General features: G+C 41.4%; 1 protein-coding gene across 1 annotated transcript in view; it reads left to right on the forward strand.

Annotated features, from left to right (window-relative positions):
* The first annotated feature begins 12560 nt into the window (after positions 1-12560).
* LOC139450351 (protein inturned-like) overlaps positions 12561-25049 on the forward strand; it is a 43768-nt gene continuing 31279 nt past the window's right edge. The window contains exon 1 of the mRNA XM_071232032.1: positions 12561-12640. Within this exon, the coding sequence (XP_071088133.1) occupies positions 12561-12640 (80 nt within the window). The remainder of the gene's footprint in view (positions 12641-25049) is intronic.

Here is a 25049-nt window from a genome sequence, read left to right on the forward strand (position 1 = left end):
TCGTAAAAGGCGACTATGCTTGTCGTAAAAGGCGACTAACGGGATCGGATGGTCAGGCTCCCTGACTTGGTTGATGCATGCCATCGTATACCAATTCCGTGGATCGATGCTCATGATGTCAGTCACTGGATTGTCTGGTCCAGGCTCGATTATTTACAGACCGCCGACATATCGGTGGAATATTGCTGAGTGCGCCGTTAAACAACAAACAAACAAACTATTTATGTAGTTTCATAAACACATGGTTATCATGTAGTCTAAATCGTCGAAGGGCTCGTTATGAGATTCGTTATGATAATGGAAAGAGTTTAAATGAATATGAAATAGCGGCCATTATCCCCGGCTAACATCCTCACATACATTACCACCCGTCACCATGGTAACCAGGGCTATAACATCAATAGCATCGATCCAGGGCGTGATGCGGTATGTTCGGGGATGTTTCTTTGTGAGTGATGCAGGCAGCCACGCCTCGTTCAGAGTGGCCAGTATGTGATGTCACGATATGAGTCAGGTCGTGGGGTGTTGTCTGGCGTATTGTTCGCCGATGTGGAAAGACGACGAAAGATGCTACTGGAATTCGATATGAAATGGTCTTCTGCCATCATTATAAGTCTTGAATTCCCGGATTGATGTGCGCGCCACGCCCTTTTTATGTTTTCCAATATCCTGATGCCAAGGCTGAAGGAAATTATTGCGCTTTATACAGGCTAATATTCCACATGGGAATTGCTAGTTTTGTATATGAACTCTAAACATAACTGCCGATATCTTCTAACGCGGCCGCCGTGGTCCAGTAGTAGAGCGTCTGCTCGGAGAGTGTGAAACGTTTTTGGTTCGATTCCCTGCCGCGTCATACCAAAAGGCGTTCAAAGAAAGTCTTTGATGTTACCCTGTCTGGCGTTCGGCATTAAGTGGATAAAACAAGGACTGGTCGGCTTGGAATCAGAATGCTGTGTTTGAGTGGGGTATCCATGTCAAACTGCGGCATGGTACCCCGGTGGGTAGCACAATAAATAGTCATGAGAGACGAACACGACTTGTGACAATCCCTATCGTTTACATTCAAAGTTCGAACATATACTGAGACCACGATTTTAAGTCATAACGGATCCCTAAGCAGATCGAAGGCCCGTGCGTAAACATTGCCTAAGGCAAAAACACATTTACTTAGGTGAAAACTCTTGTGTGTGTGTCAAGTGCTACCGGTAGAGCAGGACATGGGTAACCTTTTCAGGAACACCTGGTGTCATCGCTGATTTCCAGTGATGCCTTTATATAATGTTCATCTCTAGTTTGCCTATTGTACCCTATGGAACATGTTCCAGCAGATCGTCGCCACTGACTATACAGTGGCGTTGACGTTTTCAATTTACGACTCTCGCAGCTCCAACTAAATTAGCTTTTAGGAACCCCCACCCCGACATCCGAATTTCGATGAAATTTGCTGACGTTACTTCGACCCTTTTAAACTTTGAGTTTACAACTTAAAATAGCCATACACGTCAATAGCGATACCTGCAATGACATTACAAACACTACGAGATGCGTGAATGTGAATCAATCAATAGAAAATGATTCATTATCTCAGTGATAATAACATGTTTGCGTCAATACACCTGAACGAGCACAAGAGGTTCATAAACCCAGCAATATAACCACTGAGAACCAGGTACTTCCTTCGACCTGGAACAATTGACAGTAACGACATCAAGAGCACCGACGGACCCCGTCCTGACGAGGCCGGCCTCCTAGCTGCCCTCTGTCATTATAGACCGTTATTCCCTCGTTATCTAACGGTTATTGCCCTATACTGACCGCCCTCCCCAGTTTACTGCATCCCGGATCTCCGCAGGTACAACTAGGGCATATAAACCTATATCAGGGCTCTACTGCGTCAGTGCAGGCATGTGTAGGTCACAAAGTAGAATCACATCGTGAAAGTTTTTTTCTGATTTTTTTAAGCCTAGGTGATCAGTTGTCAAATATTTACACGTCGCATTTCACTATGGCAAATAATAATGAATGAGTCCTGTGTTACGCCGCTTTAAGAAATATCCCAGCTCATCGCGGGGGACACGAAAGGGCTTTAAATAGTTCACCGATATCTCTGACGTATCATTGTGTGAGTGAGTGAGTGAGTGAGTGAGTGAGTGAGTATGGTTTTACGCCGCTTTTAGCAATATTCCAGCAATATCACGGCGGGGGACACCAGAAATATGCTTCACACATTGTACCCATGTCGGGAATCGAACCCGGGTCTTCGGCGTGACGAGCGAACGCTTTAACCACTAGGCTACCCGACCGGCCCTCATTGTGTGTAAGCATAGTTTTACGCCGCTTTTAGCAATGTTCCAGTTATAGCGCAGCTATTGAGTTTCCAACACAGAAGCCATATCGGTATCAAACTCGGATCATCGTCGTGGTGAGCCAACGCTTGAACCATTAGGCCAACACCGCCCATTCATATAAGAACGATGGTTTGTAGTGTGGGATTGACGACACATTGATGTATTCCAATTAAATGGCTTAACAGAATGTAGTTTTACTGTCTATAAACTGGATATATTAAACTGAAGTGAAATTAGTCCTCAGTGCTTTCCTTACATGTCCTAATCATTATACAGACTGGCAATCTACCACATGCCCCGAGGAGAATATAGCCCAGTGTTACACTGACACGACGGGGGCACAGGTGGTCCAGTCGTCTAAGGCGCCGCGATTCGCTCTCCAGAGTTGCTTCCCTTGGGCATGCCAGAAACCTATAATTGTGGGTTCGAATCCCGGTTCGCCCCAATTAGGTTTCTAGGTTTGTCAGCACCATACCCGTGCTCGTGGGTTTCACCAAAGCGGTAAACGTCTGAGACCTGCATCACTTCAGGCTTTCCTCCCACATTAAACTGACACGCCGTGATATAACTGGAATACTGTTAAAAGCGGCGTTAAACCCAACTCACTCACTCACTGACACGGCACACGTTTTGATAAGCATGCATATACCTACAATCGAATATTTGGATGCCTACGTATATATAGTGTATGTCGCACAAACGCAGACACTCGCATGCGCACAATCACATAAATACATATCTATGTTTATCCAACGGAGCTATTACCGTAGCAGCCACAAGAAATATGCCTTTTTCATCCAGCAGTGAATGGGTACCCGGAAGGATGAGATGTTAATGTTACTCTCAACCTCAGTTCCAGCTTGAGCTGTATACTCCTCATGGAGCTGAGAATGAAAATCGAGTGTTCACTGATCCTTTGACCGGAGTGATAATAATGTAGCGCGATGAGTATTCACTTTGTGAAAAGGAATTTGGCGCATTTTAAATGCATTTATTATCAAGTGACACCTTTCAATCATGTTACAGAGGAAGGAGTTAGCTCCTCTGTGAGAGAGATTATTGTGAAAGCTGTCTCCTGTATTTTTATGATCAGTGAATGAAAATATGTAAAAACTGTGAGTAAAACAGAACAACGAGTTATACGAAAGTTTTGTGATCACTTTGATCAAAATGGGTGTTTCGTTAAACCTCTGGAGAGTGAGGATTTGGGACTTTCATTTTGTCGAGTCGACCCCGCTCTCGGCACGTAGTCAACCATGAGAGGTACACGACACACGCTACCTTGTATATTACGCTGTTGCTAATTACACTAATGTCAATTACATCGTTGCTGATAAACCCGTGAAGATCCGGAATAGAATACGTCTTCCGCAACCCATGCTTACCGTAACACGCGACTATGCTTGTCGTAAGAGGCGACTAACGGGATCGGGTGGTCAGGCTCGCTGACTTGGTAGATGCATGTCACCGTATCCCAATTGCGGGGATCGGTGCTCATGATGTTCATCACTGGATTATCTGGTCCAGACTCGATTATTTACAAACCGCCGCATATAGCTGGAATATTGCGGAGTGTAGCGTTAAATATCAAACAAACAAACAAACAAACGTTGCTGATAATAGAGGTATTGAATTAGAATCTGTCTCACCGTTCCCAGTGTTATTGTTGTTTATTGCACAATGTATCTCAATTTAAATGGATATAAGTTCGTCAATGACATACGACGCTCTTCTCCCTCGTGGGCAATGCCGTGATTTGAAACCGTCCCCCTTAATAATGGGGTATCTGTAACACACTTGGTCAATGGTTTTATTGCACCTATAGACTATATGTTCAACAATGCTATTGAGAGACAATATCTTAAACGGTGTATGTATATCGCCCTAGTGATTAACCCAGAGTATATGAGCTTCTGTGACAAGATAATTGCTACACTAAAGTTGGAGGTCGTTACTAACCCGCAATAATGTCCTTTGTTTACGCCGGGTTAATAGATCTCTTCACAATGGGTTTCGGTGATATTAAAAGAACGTTCAGGAAACGGAAGCAGATTTCGGAAATTAAAATCGATTTGCCCTAAATGCTGATGAAATTAATCCGATCAAATCATCCCCCGCATTTCGCGAAGGGTTAAGTGCAATCGGATTAGTGTACGGCTTAGGGGGTAATTATAACCATAAAGGGCGCGTTTTGAATAGAGAAAATGGTCGTGATTGACAGTGAAATGAACATGATCTGAGATCACAGCGAGATACCATAAGGATTTGTTCTTTTGAGTGAGGTGAAATGGGGTTTAACGTCTCGTTCAAGATTATGTCACTAATATAGCGGGGGCGGTCGGGTAGCCTAGTGGTTAAAGCGTTCGCTCGTCACGCCGAAGACCCGGGTTCGATTCCCGACATGGGTACAATGTGTGAAGTCCATTTCTGGTTTCCCCCGCCGTGATATTGCTGGAATATTGCTAAAAGCGGCGTAAAAACCATACTCACTCACTCACTCACTTATATAGCGACGTGGATGAACGCGTGTATGGTGTAGTAGTAAGGACTAATGCCGGGTTGTATAACGTTATTGTATTTAACAATATTCCTCCTAATAAACTGGGACTGCCGTGGTACTATTGGTAGAGCGTCTGCCCGGAGAGTGGAAGGTTTGGGGTTCGATCCCCAGCCGCGTAATACCAAAAGACGTAAAAGATTGTACTCGTTGTTACCCTGCCTGCCATTTAGGAGATTAAAGAAGAAATGACGAAGAGTCAGTATATACAGTGTCTGGGTGGGATACCCATCCTGAACTGCGGTACAGTATCTCAGTGGGCTAGCACTGTAAACGTAAAAGGCGACGATGCTTGTAACAGACTAACGGGATCCGGCGGTCAGGCTCACTGACTTGGTTGATTCATGTCATCGGATCCCAATGATCGAGGTTCATGTCTGGTCCAGACTCGATTATTGACGGACCGCCGTCATCTAGCTGCAATATTGGTGAGTGTGGCGTTCAACAACAACCAAACAAACAAATAGCACTGTAAAACCCGAACAGTCCGGACTAGTACAAGAAGCCACACACACGTACATGCACGTCCATGTATAAATGAAACACGTCTTAACACTACGTCATCATCAAGATCTTAACTCGAATTTAAAATGACACAAAGTGTAGCATATAAATACAGTCAATACCAGTGACTGAAATATTTGCTTGAAGCTTTATACAGCTACACGTTATTGATTATCGATATATATATTTAGTCGAATGTATTATGAATGAGGACGAAAGTAATAATAACCTTCTACTTAATGCCTGACATCAAACGATTTGCCCAATTCGGACAAATAATTCACATAAAGAAAACTACAATCAGGGACAACGTCAGCACGTGACAGCATTTTTCTATTTTTGTATATACGATTATGATCCCGGTAATTAATCATACATATACTATAGTGATTATTGCGTCCTTCACAGGAGTGGTAAGTTTAGCACCAGTATAGATAATTAGACGCTGAGTTAGTACAAGTTACGGAAGCCATTTAGGGCCATTTGGTTTTTTTTAAAATTTCGATAGTATTACTATCTTGAAATTTCAAGATCCTAAGTTGAAATTTCAAGATACTAAGTTGAAATTTCAAGATACTAACTTAGTATCTTGAAATTTCAAGTTAGTATCTTGTATTCCAAGATTCCTATTTTAACTTAGTACCTTGAAATTTGCAACTTCTGTATCTTGAAATTTCAACTTCTTGAAATAGAAGTATAGTCTCTTGAAATTTCAACTTAGTATCTTGAAATTTCAACTTAGTATCTTGAAATTTCAACTAAGTATCTTGAAATTTCAAGATAGTATCGAAAAAAACATGGCCCTAAAAGGCTTCCTTAACGCACGTCGTCATCTCGGTATATATATTTATATTATGCCCTCACAGTACCACACCAGTTAACCCCTTACAGCAATGGAATTGGGTTCTTTTCAGGTGTGTGTATCTTTTATGACGCTTTTATAAGCCTGGTCGACCCGTCAAGATCCGAGGTAGAATAGGTCTTCAGCATCCCATACTTGCCGTTTAAGGCGACTACGCTTGTCGTAAGAGGCGATTAACGGGATCGGGTGGTCAGGCCCGCTGACTTGGTTGATGCATGTCATTGATCCCAATTCCGTGGATCGATACTCATGATGTCAATCACTGAATTGTCTGGTCCAGACTCGATTATTGACGGACTGCCGTCACCTAGCTGAAATATTGCTGAGTGCGGCGTTAAACAACAAACCAACCAACCCAATTGCGTAGATTGATGCTCATGATGTCAATCACTGAATTAGCTGTTCCAGACTCGATTATTGAAGGACTGCCGTCATCTAGCTGAAATATTGCTGAGTGTGGCGTTAAACAACCATAAAACAGGCTGGTCAGGCAGTTAAAGCGTTCGCTCGATGTCGAAGACCAGGTTCGAATCCAGTCATGGCACTACTTCGTGAAACATATTCTTGGTGGTTTCGGTTACGGTATTAACGCAGTGTTGCTAAGGGCGACGTGAAGCATCTCGATCACTACCCAACCAGACTAAGTCACAGTGTACTTATCTATCATGGTGACCCATCAGTTTATCGTGGCGAGTACAATAAGGTTACAATGGTATATGTTCGATAGAAGCTCGAATTTCACAACATGTACACATCGAGTTGTCCGTAGTTCGAGACAAGCGGGGATACGAGGCTTTTATCGGGTTAATGAAATTCCACGTGACGAGATTTCACTGTGTGTCGATTCGACAAGCACGCATGTTTTACCTGCTATTTATAGCAGGTTTTCAAAAGTGGAAATGCTATATGTATTTACCAAATAAGTCACAAGTTGTGTTTGTATCAATTGCTTACAAACGTACGTATTACTTCCGGTCGTCTAGTGGTAGAGCGTCTGCCAGGAGAGCGGAAGGTCCGGCTTTCGATCCCAGGCCGCGTCATACCAAAAGACGTTAAAAGATGGTACTTGTTTTTACCCTGTCTGGATCTCGGCATTAAGGGGCTAAAACAAGTACTGGTCAGCTCGGAGTCAGTATACTGTGTCTGAGTGGGGTATTCATGTTAATACCATACTACCGGCATGGTATCTCAGTGGGCTAGCACTATAGATCGGCATCAGTCCGGACAAGTACAAGCAGCAACACACACACACACACGTACATCCATGCACGTCGCTATATAAGTGCAATAATCTTGAACGCGACGTTAAGCCCCATTTCACTCACCTCACCTCACCTCACCTCACCCCCGATCATCTCTCCACAATCAGTACAGTAAGTTTAAACTAAATGTTGCATCGAAAATATCTCCACCGTAAAAAGACAAGCAATCAGAAAAGCTTCCGCGAACACATCGATTATCCCATATCGTCATTCTCTTGTGACATGTGTTTTTGTTTTATTGTATAATTAATGGTACGATCCGTACGACAAACCTGTCCGATAAACTTGACTTTCAGTTCCGATATATTAACTCTCGTAGATATGGTGCAAAGCTGCACACAAATCTTTGCATATTATACCTGTCCCATAAGTTTATATAGGTTTTCCGATGTGAATGCTCCAATGTTAACAGACATGGCTACAAGTCAGTTGACACTATTCCTCCCTTATTTCGAAAGTTATTTTTGTGATTGAAAATATGTCTATTTTACGTAAGTTTTATATGTCCTATTATACAAATACTATACTAATTATGCAATAAATATATGATCCTCTGTAAAAAGGACTTTATGGTTCTCTGGTTACTTGCACTTTGTTTTCTGTCACATGGTGACATACTTAGCCTCGTCTTCACGCATTATGCTACATTTACGAGGCCTCGTAAACAATAAATACTCCATTCGTACAACCCAAACGCATTTAAAAGGTTTCCACGTAACGCATATTGTACCTTTCCCTCGTGTGCCATGACAATAAACCGTTGAATGTAAAAAGTACCAAACGTATGTTAAATACTTTCATATAACGTATGCCTAAATTCACCTGGGGTTCATATGTACACTTAATCAGTGAAACTACAAAAATCCCAAACGCACCCGTGAAGATTCCGGGGTAGAATAGGTCTTCAGCAACCCATAATTGCCGTAAAAGGCGACTATGCTTGTCGTAAAAGGCGACTAACGGGATCGGGTGGTCAGGCACGCTGACTTGGTTGATACATGTCATCGATCCCTATTGCGTGGATCGATACTCATGATGTCAATCAATGGATTTTCTGGTCCAGGCTGGATTATTTTACAGACCGCCGTCATATAGCTGGAATATTGCTGAGTGTGGCGTTAAACAACAAACAAACAAACAAACCACATAACGTAAACCTAATTCTACCTGGAACAAGTATATATAAATCCTTGATTTTTTTTATACCAAAAACCCATAATCGCTTTTAAAAAACATCCGCAGGTAGCTCATTTGACCCGGTCGGATACAATCAGCCTTCATTTCTAATATATATGACCAGAGAAACGAAAAATAAATATTAAACCTCCCAAACACATTTAAACCACTTCCACACAGCGAATATGAATTTTCCAATTTCTAGAAGAACATTGTCCACAACCAGCCACCCTTCAACAATACAAGACAACCAGGAACCTGACATCTTTTGTAACCATCTGTGACGACCAATGTCACCTTTCTAGCTCTCCATATTGCGAATCCCACGTGACAAAGACCTGATTAGGGAAGCTATAATCAAAGTCAGGACATCGATGTCCTACACCTGTCGCGTGCTGGACCATCAATAACACTCTATTCCCAGGGGTCGGCTACGCATGGATGTACCAAAGGTACATTAAATATTTCAGACGACGCTAACAGCTCCTACAATTTGCTGGACGACTCAACCATTTGACCAAAACAATTGGTTGACCAGAGGAACGGATTGCCCCCCGCCCCCAGTTGTAGCGTGTCCGCCCCGCGTTGTCCGGCGTTGTCCGGCGTTGTCCGGTAACATCTCTCACATTCAGAGCATCCCTTGATGGAAGGTCGGAATGGTGTGCTCTGATGACACCGCGGTCGTACCGAGTGACCCTCGGGGCTATATCGTCTTGCCGGACACCTGTTAACCTGACCCTTCACTGTCACCGGACATGGGTGGACAATGTACCCGGGGTCATTAGGGTCCGCGAACAGCATGTTCTAAAACACGTGGGTTTCGCTCACTTAATCCAATGGTAAAGGACCTGTTCACACTATTATAGTATTTCCTTGTACTTGCTGGGAGCTACACTTGTACTACACGTGCACATGATATTGTGATGCCATAATCTTCCACAAGAAAAGCTCGTGATCACTATTATGAAAAGTCTTAAAACAATTCACATAAATTCAATAATGCGTTACTACCTTAAATAAATTGCAAGGCAAAAGAATGTTTGATGGTTGATAAAAATGAAACGAACAAGAAATGGTTATTCGATACGGGTATCATGTTTTTCCTTTGGACAAGTTTGTAGTGTTACGGTTAATGCTTTCAGCCTATAGTATCGTTTTGATGACGTATGTAACTTTGGGCTCAAATCCAATGTTCAATTGTATCCTATTTTGCCTTGCAGGTTATGACATAACAGTTTTACATCTTTACGTCTTAATCAAATATACAAAATGTGGTGTTTTTTTTAATATTAATTCAAGTCTCACATTAGAATCATGATTGAGTCAGTCAATAACACATATAAAAATATACGCTAACATTTAGAATAAATTAGGATTCAAGATACATATCTGGGGTACGTGTCATGTAACTTTAGACATCATTATCCAAATCTTTTTTAAAAAAACAAAGGGAAAGTATCATCCTCGACGTATGCAACGTTCATCCTGACCTTAACACGTTTTACATCAAACATATTTTTTTTATTTATAAGTCAGCCAAACCTCGGATCCCTGGCATACCTGTTGTGTGACTTGTGACTTAATCGCTTGTGTACGTGACGACAACACGGAATAGCTAACTAAAAGTTGACAACGAAAAACAAGCAAAGGTCACAAATACTACATAGTGCATCTCCACTGCGAACATCGAACATGCAGGTATAAAGGCTTTCCTGTACTAAAGAATCAAATAAACTATCGGTTTTTTTCTGTAATTGACAAGTCCATTACGTAGAGGCAAGAGCCCAGATATCCGCCTACTGTCCATTCCCATTGAAGCTCCGGGGATGGAATAAAAGAGACCCAAGACATCAAACAAACGCGAGTACTTCGCCATCAAAGTCGGTAATACGGGGTATTTAGCGACCGCCGACTACCCGACCTTGTGAATAGCCAGCGTTATTTGTGTGAAATATTAAGCATGGCGGTGTTGAATGGGGTATAGCTTCAGCGTCTACCCGAAATCACGAACGCGGTGCCTTTCACATAATGTATGCATGATAAGGGAGATTTCCTTTACCCGGTACCCGTGTTCGTGGGTATTATAAAAGTTAAGACTTGAATATTAAAGAAGAAAGCGGGTGTTCAGTCAAATAGCCTTTAAGACCCAGGTCAGTGAAAGAGCTAGGGTGGATTTAGCCTGGTATTGGCGACGTAATTGTACGGATTAACAAATCGATCTAAAAACCAACAGGGCGAATGCAAAGCGACACTTATCTTGAGCAGGTAAACGTTGTGGGCGCTTAATCAAGTCCCGTGAGTGTTAAGGGGTTGACAAGCTCGCGGTCACGCTGAGATATATCGAGTAGTTCCTCGGTGTATTATACTCTTGGCATGGCCATGTAAACTGCAGCTCAGCTGGTGAAATTGACACACGTCGCGCATAGGCGATATGCGTTTGTTATGAAATCGACATGATGTTGTGATCGGGCGTCACGAAGAAATGTCACATACACGCCCCACGTGTCATAACATCACGTGAACTTGTCAAAGTCGGTTAAAGTTTGTGATCGCTATCTGCACTTTGCGTCGATCAAGTAAAATCAGCAGTTAGTTGATGATATAGATAGGCCCTGCGCCCTACGGGGTAGTTTGAGAGCTATCGCTTTCAGAGTGACAGCGAAACTGATCCTGGGCTTCTCTGATCGTCACTGCTGGGCGAGGATTGTGTGTCAGTATACGGGCCAGCAGCGTGTTACCTGGAGAAGCGAGAGAGCTTTCTCTACAATCGGAGCCAATGAACTGAACGTAAGGCTCTTTACAACGGAGGCCGATTTTACCTGGAGTATTTATGTGTTGGTCGGAGATCGCGCTTGGCGCATGGTGTCCTTGTTCTGTGGATTACGTTGGTCATACTTGGATATTGTGTATTCTGTGCTGAGAGGTTTGTATTATTATTTTATTTAATTATGCAATAAATGTCATGTTTTAAAATATTTCTTTACAGCTATGTGTCCAGTAATGCATGCAGCAAAATTTGGAATCGCTGAAAAGTAATTCTTAAAATGAGTATTATTATTGATTAGCATGTCTGTAACGATATATTTAATGATGTCAACATTACTATAGATATTTGTGGAAATTGGATTGAATGTAAACGCTGTTATTATCAATGACATGAAAACAAATAAACTTAAAACTGCAATCTGTTTGTTTCATATGCATAACATTTGTACAAACTATCCGTACCTTAGTGTTTTCGAAATTCATGATTATTTTTTCTGTATTATTTCAAAATTCTTATATCTATAGTGTTTTCCGAAATAGATTATATTTAAGCATACAATGTTTCTGTTATTGTTAAATATTGTATTTTCCCCCGAGAAGCCGAAACTTCGTTACCATGTGCCATTATTGCTATGAAAACCTACAATTTAGAGAACGGACAGCAATCAAAACATTTCGTAAGTGTTAAGTACATCTGCCAAGCAGCCACGAATACTTGACAAGCGAACAGTAGCAAGTTGTTGACCCGATGTTTTGACAGCTTATCAAAACAATAGCAGTTAAGTACACCTGCAGTGCCGGAGTTAATTAGCAATTGTAATACCAAGCTGTCTATTTCAAAACGCGCCTAGTGTCATTCACTGCCTGTATATTTCATTATCTACAAAACGTGACCTATCTTGCATGTACCTCTATGGGACTTGACGGTGTGGAACTCTCTGCTATTTACAGTGATAAGATTCGCCGGACCCCTACAGATGTGAAACCAAGGAACTAAATGTACGAGAAAGCAGGGGACGCTCGCGTGAAAAAGAACAGAATTTCACAATTTATTGAAGCAATTTGCTTGAGGTTCTGCCAGTATGTTTGGCCTGAACACGCCCTTGAGCAAATCCATCTCCGGTGGCGACTTTGACTCTGTCAACGTCATTCTGGGAAACAGGTGAGAGTACACCACGTGCGGCACGTTTTTCACTCATTTTGCCTTTTTTATCAAGCAGGTGTCACCATTTGTTTAATGCTAGAGTTGAAATCCTGTTTTTATGTATACAGACAACGCTCGCATATATCCGCGATGGATCTGATATTTAGGCTTTAACCTTCATTGGCATTAAAGAGTTTGAAGAGCCGAATGGCTGATCATCAAAATACATAAAAGATGATTTAATCAGTGGAGGAACAGAGGCACGATACATTGGAATAAATACCGTGGACAGTCTAACATTTGATAGACACGTGCGGAACTTTGTGGATGGCTGTGTTAAAAGTCACGAATAATACCAAGTAAATATCATATACTGATTGATGAGACGTTTATTTCCAAAATGACATTGTTATTGAAATGAACCAAACTGTTTTATCAATTACAATTCATGAACATGTTTTTGTCGTGACACTGATATGATTGTTGTCCTGGGACTATTCGAATGTTAATATGATTTTTAAGCAATTATTCTACATGTTAATCATTTATTTGAATTAAGTACCACCGTTCCTATTAAATCACTATGTTTGTTGCTTTTAGTTTTAAGTCAAACATGCACATTACGAAAGTGTCATGTTTTAATAATAACTTATCAATAATTTGTCAAGAAAGTTACATCTACTGTGTCATTTTAACTCAAATTAGCTCATCTCAAATTCAATGTTCGCTTATCGCGCTTATTCACATATATATTACTCAACTTTTGATAAGAACATATATGTATATCAACAAATAACAGAAATCTCCGTATCAGAAGTTGAGTAGTATTAAATAACTCATTTATATGATGTTGTTTAGCTCAATGTGTACACACGAGATACACTTATTGTGAATATTTACAAACGCTACATTTAAACTTATTGGTAAATATAAACAAAAACACTTAACATAACCTGTTGGTAGATAGTAACAAGCCAACAGGGATGTGACGACAAATAGACATAATTGGTGTTGATTGGCCAAGCATGGAGGTCAACACAAACAAAGTGGAGAATGTCCCAACATCCAATATGACTTGGGGTGCTTGTATATTCATCGGTCACCTTTACAGCATCTCGCTCAGGGGCATGTGATTGACAACTGTTTAAAGCGAGGCCCGTGGCTACTTTATGCTGACCCAAGGATGACCCACCGTTGTTAAATAGACTCACCTCGACCATTCTTCAAAGTTGTTTTGTGGGAAAACAGAAGTTGATGTGTCATGTTTGTGTTTGAAGCCGCCAAACATATGATATATGCAAACCGACCCGCCATCAAAAGCCTCTCATGTCGTTACACTTTTATCCCAACTCAAATGGGGGTTCTTTTAATGCTGAGAAAGTCCACTTACTGTCACATGCCGCTTCCGGGGTCTAGTGGGTAAAGCGTCTTCCCTGTGAGCGAAGGGTTCGATTCCGTTCGCGCCATACCAAGATACGTCAAAAGATGGTACTTGTTGTTACCCTTCCTGGTGTAGGACATTATGGGGTTAAAGCAAGGACTAGTCGGCTCGGAGTCAGTATACTGTGTCTGACATTATAAAACTTACAACCTTCATTCACTGGAAGACTTACCCTGGGTAGATATCTACAAGATCAAGGATATCGTAGGTTTTCATTTCCTTGTTTGAGGTTTCAAGTATCAATACAATTTGAACAAAAAGCTATTTTGCTTATTTTGACAATCGTAACTAACGATTATGTTCAATTAACAAATTGGAAATACCATCAATCATCTGAATGATAGACATTTACGCCTAAAGTTTCACAAACAAACATAAAGCATAACATAAACATACATTTGATACATCCATTCACATCCATTACCGTGATCGTTCTTTACAAACATACATACACATCCATCCACGCGATCCTACATCACAAACATACATCCATTAACGCGATCGTACATCACAAACATGCACATCCATTAACGCGATCGTACATCACAAACATGCACATCCATTAACGCGATCGTACATCACAAATATGCACACACATCAAGGCGATCGTACATCACAAACATGTACATCCATCAACGCGATCGTACATCACAAACATGCACATCCATTAACGCGATCGTACATCACAAACACACATACACATCCATCAACGCGATCGTACATCACAAACATGCACATCCATTAACGCGATCGTACATCACAAACATACATACACATCCATTAACGCGATCGTACATCACAAACAAACATACACATCCATCAACGCGATCATACATCACAAACATACATACACATCCATCAACGCGATCGTACATCACAAACATGCACATCCATTAACGCGAACGTACAACACAAACATACATACACATCCATTAACGCGATCGTACATGACAAACATACATACACATCCGTTGACGCGATCGTACATCACAAACATGCACATCCATTAACGCGATCGTACATCACAAATATGCACATCCATTAACGCGATCGTACATCACAAACATGCACATGCATTAACGCGATCGTACATCACAAATATGCACACCAATCAAGGCGATCGTACATCACAAACATGCACATCCATCAACGCGATCGTGCATCACAAACATGCATATCCATTAACGCGATCGTACATTACAAATATACTCATCGATTAACGCGATCGTACATCACAAATATGTACATCCGTTAACGCGGTCGTACATCACAAACATGCACATCCATTAACGCGATCGTACATCACAAACATGTACATCCATCAACACGATCGTACATCACAAACATACATAAACATCCATTAACGCGATCGTACATCACAAACATGCACATCCATTAACGCGATCGTACATCACAAATATGCACATCCATTAACGAATCGTAATCACAAACATGCACATCCATTAACGCGATCGTACATCACAAATATGCACATCCATTAACGCGATCGTACATCACAAACATGCACATGCATTAACGCGATCGTACATCACAAATATGCACACCCATCAAGGCGATCGTACATCACAAACATGCACATCCATCAACGCGATCGTGTATCACAAACATGCATATCCATTAACGCGATCGTACATTACAAATATACACATCGATTAACGCGATCGTACATCACAAATATGCACATCCGTTAACGCGGTCGTACATCACAAACATGTACATCCATCAACGCGATCGTACATCACAAACATACATAAACATCCATTAACGCGATCGTACATCACAAACATGCACATCAATTAACGCGATCGTACATCACAAACATGCACATCCATTAACGAATCGTAATCACAAACATGCACATCCATTAACGCGATCGTACATGAAAAACATACATACACATCCGTTGACGCGATCGTACATCACAATAATAAATGCGGTTCTGGAATAATTAATTGATAATATATGGTAAGTTTGTAAATTAAACCCCATAACTCACAGATAAATACATGACTAAAGGGCGGTCGGGTATCCTAGTGGTTAAAGCGTTCGCTCGTCACGCCGAAGACCCGGGTTCGATTCCCGACATGGGTACAATGTGTGAAGCCCATTTCTTCTGCCCCCCGCCGTGATAATGCTAGAATATTGCTAAAAGCGCCGTAAAACCATACTCACTCACATCACTAACATACACTACACTCGTGCAATGGTATGGTCTTTATGTTGTGCAGGTGAAATCATGCACTCTGTATAGCTATCCCAACGTGAAAATAATAAACTGTTCACAGCACGGATTTACGTCCGTGCTCGACATGGAATTCGAGCCCAACGAAGGCGCCCATGAAGTGGGTATGCTAGGTGAAAGACATATTCGTACACACCGTTTCCAAAGCTCCACTTATCACCTATACATCAAATATAAACATCTCGCCTTTCAGTTTACGATCGGCCCTATGTGCCCACTTGACCTCGCTTGCAATTAAGACACCAAAACACCATACCAACGCCAATTGTAAGTTTTGTGTATTGTTGGTCCATTTCATCAACCGTAATGGATATTAAACTAGTCTTTAGTACATAAATCATTCGTGGAGCCGAGTTATATTGACTTATGAGTCTTGTTGTGACTGTCCCAAAAGGTGTGCCTTACTCCCAAGTTTAAAATGACACCACGACCAGCCAAGGCATGTTTGTACAAAACCGCACGCGTGTCTTATCCAAACGCGATGTTTACACGTTCTGAAAAATTTCGGAAACAAAATACAAGAAGTTGTCTCCCTCGTAGATTTATAATGCAGGGCAGATACTCCATGTGTAATAGGTTTGAAATGGAACACTTGCAGGTGTGATACATTTCACCCCGGGCTCCCACATCCCCCCGTAGCCAGCCAGGAGGAGTGGGTATATTTCACTCTTTAACACTTGATGGCATGGTAATAACATGCTCAGGTACACCCCGTGATCTAATTACTGGTGATAACAATGGTCGTCTTCCCCAAACTGGTTGTAATTGACGTCTTGAGATGATGTATGTAGTCTACCCTTCTTGTACTTACATGTGAGAAGTAAAATACCCTTACAGGGAAATTAGAAACTATTTGTATGACATTCATCGATAAAAAATAGATACGCAGGTGTTTACAAATATCAACGCGACGAGACAGGTTATTTTGGTCTTAATCTACTTCTTTCTCACTTCTTAGTATGTCTGACATAATGTGGTGGCACGTGGTCCTGTGCACAGCGCACAGTTCAAAGATCAGGTGATGTTAAGCAACGCTGGTCTCGGAGAGTAGTTGGATGGGTGACCACGTTCAGCAGCTAGCTTTACTCCTGAGAGTTTCTAGGGCTTCGGTCCTGCCCCACACTGAAGCACGTGTACCACATGTGGTGTCTCCTTAGGCAAGTGACTTTGTTCGAAATGTGCCTCTGTTCACCCAGCAGTTTGTGGGTACCCGGTAGGGTGAGATGGTAATGTGGCTGTTAACCTTCTAGCGCCTCACAGGAAGCTTGGGTTGTATACTCTCCAGGGAGCTGAGAATGAGAATCGAGTGCTCACTGATCCATTGACCGGGGTAATAATAGTGTAGCCCTATGAGCATGAGCATCCACTAAATGCACTTATTATTTGTTATCATTTTTAACTTCACATACGTCACTAAACCTTGGATCCATCGCATTAACTGTAGCTTTTATTTTGTGTCCGATTCGAAGGTCACGACGCTAAAAATTGCCGTCCTATCAATTCAAATTGGGATTTTGCATTTTCTGGGATAATATATTTTTTTCGAAAAAAGCCCAGCCCCCAGAGTACCAAGTGGTCGGTCCTTGACATTCAACCCTTGTTTGCTTATTGTGTAAAAGTTGATACATTTTTGGGGAAAAGAAATCCGCTTATGCTTAACTTCTGAGTATGAGTATACATAGCAAACCGAATGTTGTTTATTGTGCATGTTGTGTAATAGTGTTGTAAACATGTACTCCAGAAAATCAATCTATAAATATATAAATACAACCAAAGAAAATCATAAGATAGTTGTTCAATTTAACAACGCTTGTCGTAAGATGCGACTAACGGGATCGGGTGGTCATACTCGCTGACTCAGATAAAAACACTGAAACTACTTTCCGCTATATCCATGCCTCTAAAGGCAATATCGCAATATCGTAATATTAGGTCTTCAGCAATCCATGCTTGCCGTAAAAGACGACTATGCTTGTCGTAAGAGGCGACTAACGGGATCGGGTGGTCAGGTTCGCTGACTTGGTTGATGCATGTCACCGTATCACAATTGCGTTGCTCGATGCTCATGATATCAATCAGTGGTTTATGTGGATCCGATTAGTTGCAGACTACCGTCGTATAGCTTGAATATTGTTTCAGTGCGGCGTTAAACCAACAATCAATCATTTTCAACATATAATAAAAAAGAGCCGCCGATATATACATTTTGTATCAAGCGTTGACCCCAAACCTTATTCCAGACCGCGGTAAATATTTTGAGGGAAAACATTGCCGATTGTCCCGGGTCACCGACCGAGTCTAATATTCCTAATTGCATCCTATACGCTGTTTACCTGACTACGTAGTCGCAGTTGAGAAATCCGTATCTTTCCCATCCCCCTCTAATGTTCAAGTTTTAACAAGGCTTAGACAAACGTCCCGTCACGTCCCTTGCCTGTAGATAAACTTTAAGTCCCCAATGTCTCATTTTTACATGGCTATTCCTTCTTGGCTTATGACATAATCCCTGCGGTCGTGTGTGCTTTGTAAACAGACATCACGGAAGATATTTCACGGACATATGTAATGTTATTTATCTGTCCTGTTATTTCGTGTTTAAGTTGTTTTAATGTAGCGAGGGTATTGTTGTTTTAGTTGTTGTAACCGCCATGTCTGTTGACAACGAGATATTTCATGCTAATGGTGTTTTCCTCAAAATGCCTGCATGTAGTCAAGCTAAGAAAATATAGACATGAAAATACGTTTCTCCCGTCAACAATCGGGAGTTTTGTTGTGGACCAAAATAATTTTCTATACGTACAAATATATTTACTTATGTTGACGGCGGATTATTTATATATTGAATCAATATCATTAGTCATTTTTGGGCGAACCATGACAGATTTTCTTATCGAAAGATATAATAAATGTTTTCACATACGCCAAATTGTAATCGTAAAACATGAAAGTTTATAATTATTTGCCGATAATGTTATGAGATACATGACATCATCATGTATATGTCTTGACATGTTTGATATAGTTCATAACTCCTATTTATTACATCGGGCCCCTTTGGTAATCCTCAAGGCGTGAGCCGAGCTTTACGTACCCCGATATGCCCGTAACCGACTTAAACAAGACGTAGGGCGGCATTCAACCAAAGCATTTGGTGTTTTGTGGTCACCCATTGGCATTGGCTGTTATATAGTTGCCATGACAATACTTTCATCTAATTCAACCTGAAGCTAAATAAAAGATCATCTCACACAATAACATATTACACAAGCCTTATAATACAGACGGAAAGGAAACACGGACCTTCTGAAGGGAAGCATACGTTTGGCCTCAAATGTTTATGAATTCCAAAGAAAACCAGACGTTATTCACCAATTCATGTTAGAAATAAGACTCATATATTGAACTGTGAGACGTAATTTGTTGACATGAAGTATTTTATTGAACTCAGAAACAAGCGCCCTTAATATATGTCCCCTTAAAGCCGTGTGATTCCTCGGTGGTGAGGTGAGGTGAAATTGGGTTTAACGTCGCGTCCAAGATTATTGCACTTATATAGCGGCGTTCATGCACGTATGTGTGTGTGTGTGTGTGTGTTTGTGTGGCTGCTTGCACTAGTCCGGACTGATGCCGATTTATAGTGCTAGCTCACTGAGATACCATGCCGCAGTTTAATATGAATACCCCACTCAGACACAGTATACTGACTCCGAGCCGACCAGTCCTTGTTTTAGCCCCTTAATGTCGGGCGCCAGACAGGGTAACAACAAGTACCATCTTTTAACGTCATTTGGTGTGACGCGGCCGTTATCGAACCCCGGACCTTCCGCTCTCCTGGCGGACGCTCTACCACAAGAAAACGGAGGCGGCAGATTCCTCGGTGGAATTTAACCCAAATGTCCCATGCTTGACTTGGCCTGACTCATGAGGATCGGATACTCAGCCATTGTGCGTGGGTGGTTGCCTGTCTTTGGACCCCCGATGACGTGGCTCATAATGTCAACCACTGGTTTGTCTGGTTGATTATTTAGAGCCCATTGTGATAAAGCTGAACGTAAACAGCAAACACTGGCGTGGACCGTGCACCAATCACGTTTTCCTTCAGTATATAGACCCGCGAAGATCCGGGGTCGGATAGAACTTCAGCCACCCGTGCTTGTCGTAAAAGGCGACTATACTTGTAAGATGCGAATAACGGGGTCAGGTGGTCAGGCTCGCTGACTTGGTTTGATGCATGTCATCGTATCCCAATGGCGTGGATCGATGCTCATGATGTCAATCACTGATCCAGATTCCGTTATTTACAGACCGACGTCATCTAGCTGGAATATTGCCGAGTGCGGCGTTAAACAACAAACAAACAAATCATCAGTATATATGTGTCAATAGTGCAATGCTCACTGAAATCTAAGAAATCTCAGAAACAGATCGATAGAGCTAAAGCTAATAATCTCGTCTTTAGTCATATCGTACATTTTCAAAACGTCAGCACTTTTCAACAACAACCTGACGTTACGCCTTAACGCCATTTGTAATTATTTAAGTACCATCTTCTATTCTGCATTCGTTGATCGACAGTGTTTACAAACCGAAACACTATCATTAGAACCAAAGGCTAATGACAGGTGTGCGCATGGTGTCATAAAACATCTCTAAATTTGCCATTATTTCCCCAAAAAACACAACGGAGTAAGCGTGGCCTTGAATTTGCACGTCCACAGAAACCTTACACGGACGTATCAATTGCCCTAATTTCACGGACTATGTACCCCTCTTACTTTGTTGTCGTATTACATTACTAGCGCTACATAATTTGCGTCTTTCCTTTGGTGAATTTAACTCTTTCAAAGCATTATGACTCTATCATTCTGTGTACTAGTTGGTAGGAGGCCGACGGTTTCAGGCTAGCCTGCCTCCTTACAAAGAAATTACTTCCGCAGGTCGATTCGTTTATACTACTCCTTGCAGCGATGAAAGCGTCAGGCAGCCACCTGTATTAATGCAAATTAGACATGCTCCAAACTCCTGATCACACTTCATTAGTAATGCGAACCATTTCGAACTCTCATCCGATAATGGACGCTTTGAATGCCGCCAATCTGTTGAACTCTGAATATACATATAGGTATTAGCCTTAATCAAGTTTTAGAATGCTATACCTAACGAGGTCCACTTCAAAGGGAGTCGTACGCACCGCCGGCGAAGGAAATGCGGGACTATTTTCTAAAGAATTAAAAGTATTCGTGTTAATTTGGCCACAATGTAGGTGCGCCGTGATGTTGTCTTAGCACTTAGGGTGAATATCTTTACAGACAGTGGTAATTCTCTTGAAAAGTATGCTTACTAGGCTAAGCTTTGTTTTGATTGGTCAGTGTAGCATCATATCACCAGTGCCTGTCGTCTGGGATTACATTTGTGTTCACGCACGGGTGGGAGAGAATGTTTAGCTCTAAGTCAGAAAGAAATGTGATAGTGTTTGTAATATGTCATCTGACAATGTCAGAAAGAATGACCGATTTAACCCGAAAGACTCGCGCGTGTTCTAGAATAGGTCTTCAGCAACCCATGCTTGCCGTAAAAGGTGACTGCTTGTCGTAAGAGGCGACTAACGTGATCGGGTGGTCAGGCTCGCTGACTTGGTTGATGCATGTCATCGTATCACAATTGCGTGGATCGATGTTCATGATGTCAAACACTGGACTGTCTGGTCCAGACTCGATTATCTATTATAGACTGCCGTCATATAGCTGGAATAGTGCGGCGTCAAACAACAAACGAACAAAATTTGTATTATGACACGCAGCCTATACCGGGGACCTAAACCATGCCGGAATTTCCACCGGGTATTTGTGTGCCAAAAAATGAAGTATATATTAGATTAAGACTACAATCTTCGAGATCACCATGCTACTCAAAGATAAAACGTCCCCACCGACAGCACATATATGCCTCACAGTCTGTTACCCGTTATTGTAAAGCAGAACAGTGAACGACGCTGTTTACTTGACTGAGAACTTTAACAATAGCGTTGCACTTACGGCACCGTCTATCAACGTCATGTAATGTATTATGCCTTCAATGTCGATTTCTCCCCGCTCTGCCTTGAGCAATAAAAAATACATAGGTGACGATACAACAAACAGACGTCACGTTAAGCAAATTGTTACACTCCTATAGCTTACCGACATCGTCCAGAGAATAATACGGATTTCCTAGATGACAATCAGCGAGTACTTGTCAGTATACCATTTCACAATGGTTACACTGGGCATTGCTGTAATAAACACGTGTGCAATTGACACCTGTCAGTCATGTAAAGAAAACACCATTGTGAGCACGATGTTTGTACTGCAAATGAAAATAATAAAACATGTTATATGGAACTTTTATGGCGTAGCAGTGTTGTACTTAGGTCGCCAATAAAATTAATATCTATTCAAATGCTGCGTTATACATTTCATAAAAATCGCCCAAACATATACATAGGAGTATATATGAATATTTTAAGTAAATGTGAGTCGGCAGGCTCCTTTCTGTGTAGGGGGTGCGGGACTGACGAGGGAGGGGGTAGTTTTAACCGGTCATGGATGTAATTTCCTTTTTTATGACTATTATTCTATACATATCTTAGGAACATTATGTTAATATTTCAACATTTGTGTATTCGTATTATAACGAAGCAAACCCGTGAAGATTCGGAGTAGAATAGGTCTTCAGCAGACCATGCTTGCCGTAAAAGGCGACTGTACTTGTTAGAGGCGACTAACGGGATCGGAGGGTCAGGCTCGCTGACTTGGTTGATGCATGTCATCGTATCCCAATGGCGTGGATCAATGCTCATGATGTCAGTCACTGGATTGTCTGGTCCAGACTCGATTATTTACAGCCCACCGTCACGTAGCTTGAATATTCCTGACAGCGGCGTTAAACAACAAACAAAACAACAGAAATATAATGAGGCAACAGAGCTCTTGTCACGGAACAGTCTTTATCATTGCGGGGATCGGTATATGCTTGTTCAAATCAAATTGCTTGTCCAGGAAATAGTGAAGCAGATCCGTATAGGATTAAGGGACGTGCAACAGTAACACGTGAGAACAATGGACATAGACAGTTTTGTTTGTTTGTTTGTTTTTGTTTGTTTAACGCCGCACTCTGCTATATTCCAGCTATATGACGGCGGTCTGAAAATAGAGAGCTAAACTCATAGATCTAGATATATTCTGTTACACATTCATATGTGTGGTTGTAATTTTGTATTCTTCTCAATGAGCTTCTGTAGAAAATAAATGTATTTTATTTTAACATCACGGTGACGTCAAAAGTGACTTATTTCAACAGAATTTCCGTATATCGTTACACATAACTACTGGCAAATAGCCATTGATGGCAGTTTGCCAAGTTTTTGGCATTTTCATGTTTATAATTACATTTCAAACTGACATATGTCTTATTCTATTAACCTATTTCATTTCATCAATCATGCTAAGGTTTGAAATCAAGAATTACAATCTTTTCATGACGCATGTTTATGGCTCCAACTGAATGTTGGCACTCTGTGGCATGTTGGCCCATTATTTGTGGGGGAAATTGTGATGTTATCAGCTCCGTGTACCAGCGAGAGTCAGGATGGACAGACAGTATTCCGATACTTATCTGCGCGTGGTCATTGTGTATGGTTAATGTGAATCTGATAGGACAACTGAAGCCTGAGTGATATGGAGTAATTGAAATAAACATCACTCTGGGCAATAACTTAATTATTCACCACTGCAGGGTAAATATTATGATAGCTTCCATGGGCGGATACAACTTTTTTGAAAAGGGGTGTGTGTGTGCACAATTAAGTTCTATTTATTGTCTTTGGTGGTAATTTATAGAGAAAGAACGATTTTTTTCGAAATAAAAAGGGGGGGGGGGGTGCGCACCGCCGCAACCCCCCTCTGTATCCGCCCATGGCTTCTCCATACAGTGCCTGCATGTGTGGTAGCTTTTGGATCGGAGATGGCCATTTCCGGGGATTTGGAGTTGGTCCCAATCACACCATACAAATACTTATCGCAAGACCTCATTACAATGAGGATGGGTGTTACAATGTATAGTCAGCTATAGTGTGTCATCTCGTTGACCGAGTGGATTGTTTCTCGCGACAGCCAGATGTATCCAAGTTAGTAGACTCAGCCTGCGACTTAAAACAACATTCACTCACCGTTTCCCCGATGATTGGTATGTTGCAGTGCGTAAGTTTCTCAATACACAATAATCACTATAACCAAAGTGACTAGACATAAATAATGCATCGTTGAACCCAAAATTTCATTTCTCGTCTGTAAAATGGCTCCCCTTAGAATAAGGTTTGACAGTTCCCTGTTTGAAATATATGCTGTCAATAATACAATCACTCAAAATATTTTATGGCGTCAACCATACACATAAACTTGAATGCGTGTTTATTGCAGCAAATGTCAGCCCTAGGTAATATTAGTCAGAGGGTAGAAGTGCAATCAGGTGTACTAGAGATAAAGAGAACTGTCTGTGCCTTGCTCGTGCACCGTCACTTTCCCTAGGGTAAAGCTCAATTAGATCGATAACAACTTTCTCATTTCACTTGTCCTCAATTTACCGACCGTGCCCCGTAGGTAACTCCGACAATGGACTCTTTGTATTGGCTCGTCATTAAACAGGTACTCGCAGCGAAACCTTTTGAAATACATAAATATGATACT

Source organism: Haliotis cracherodii, unplaced genomic scaffold (genome assembly GCF_022045235.1).
Source record: "Haliotis cracherodii isolate W230 unplaced genomic scaffold, xgHalCrac1.p SCAF_8, whole genome shotgun sequence".
Taxonomy (NCBI): Eukaryota; Metazoa; Mollusca; class Gastropoda; order Lepetellida; family Haliotidae; genus Haliotis; species Haliotis cracherodii.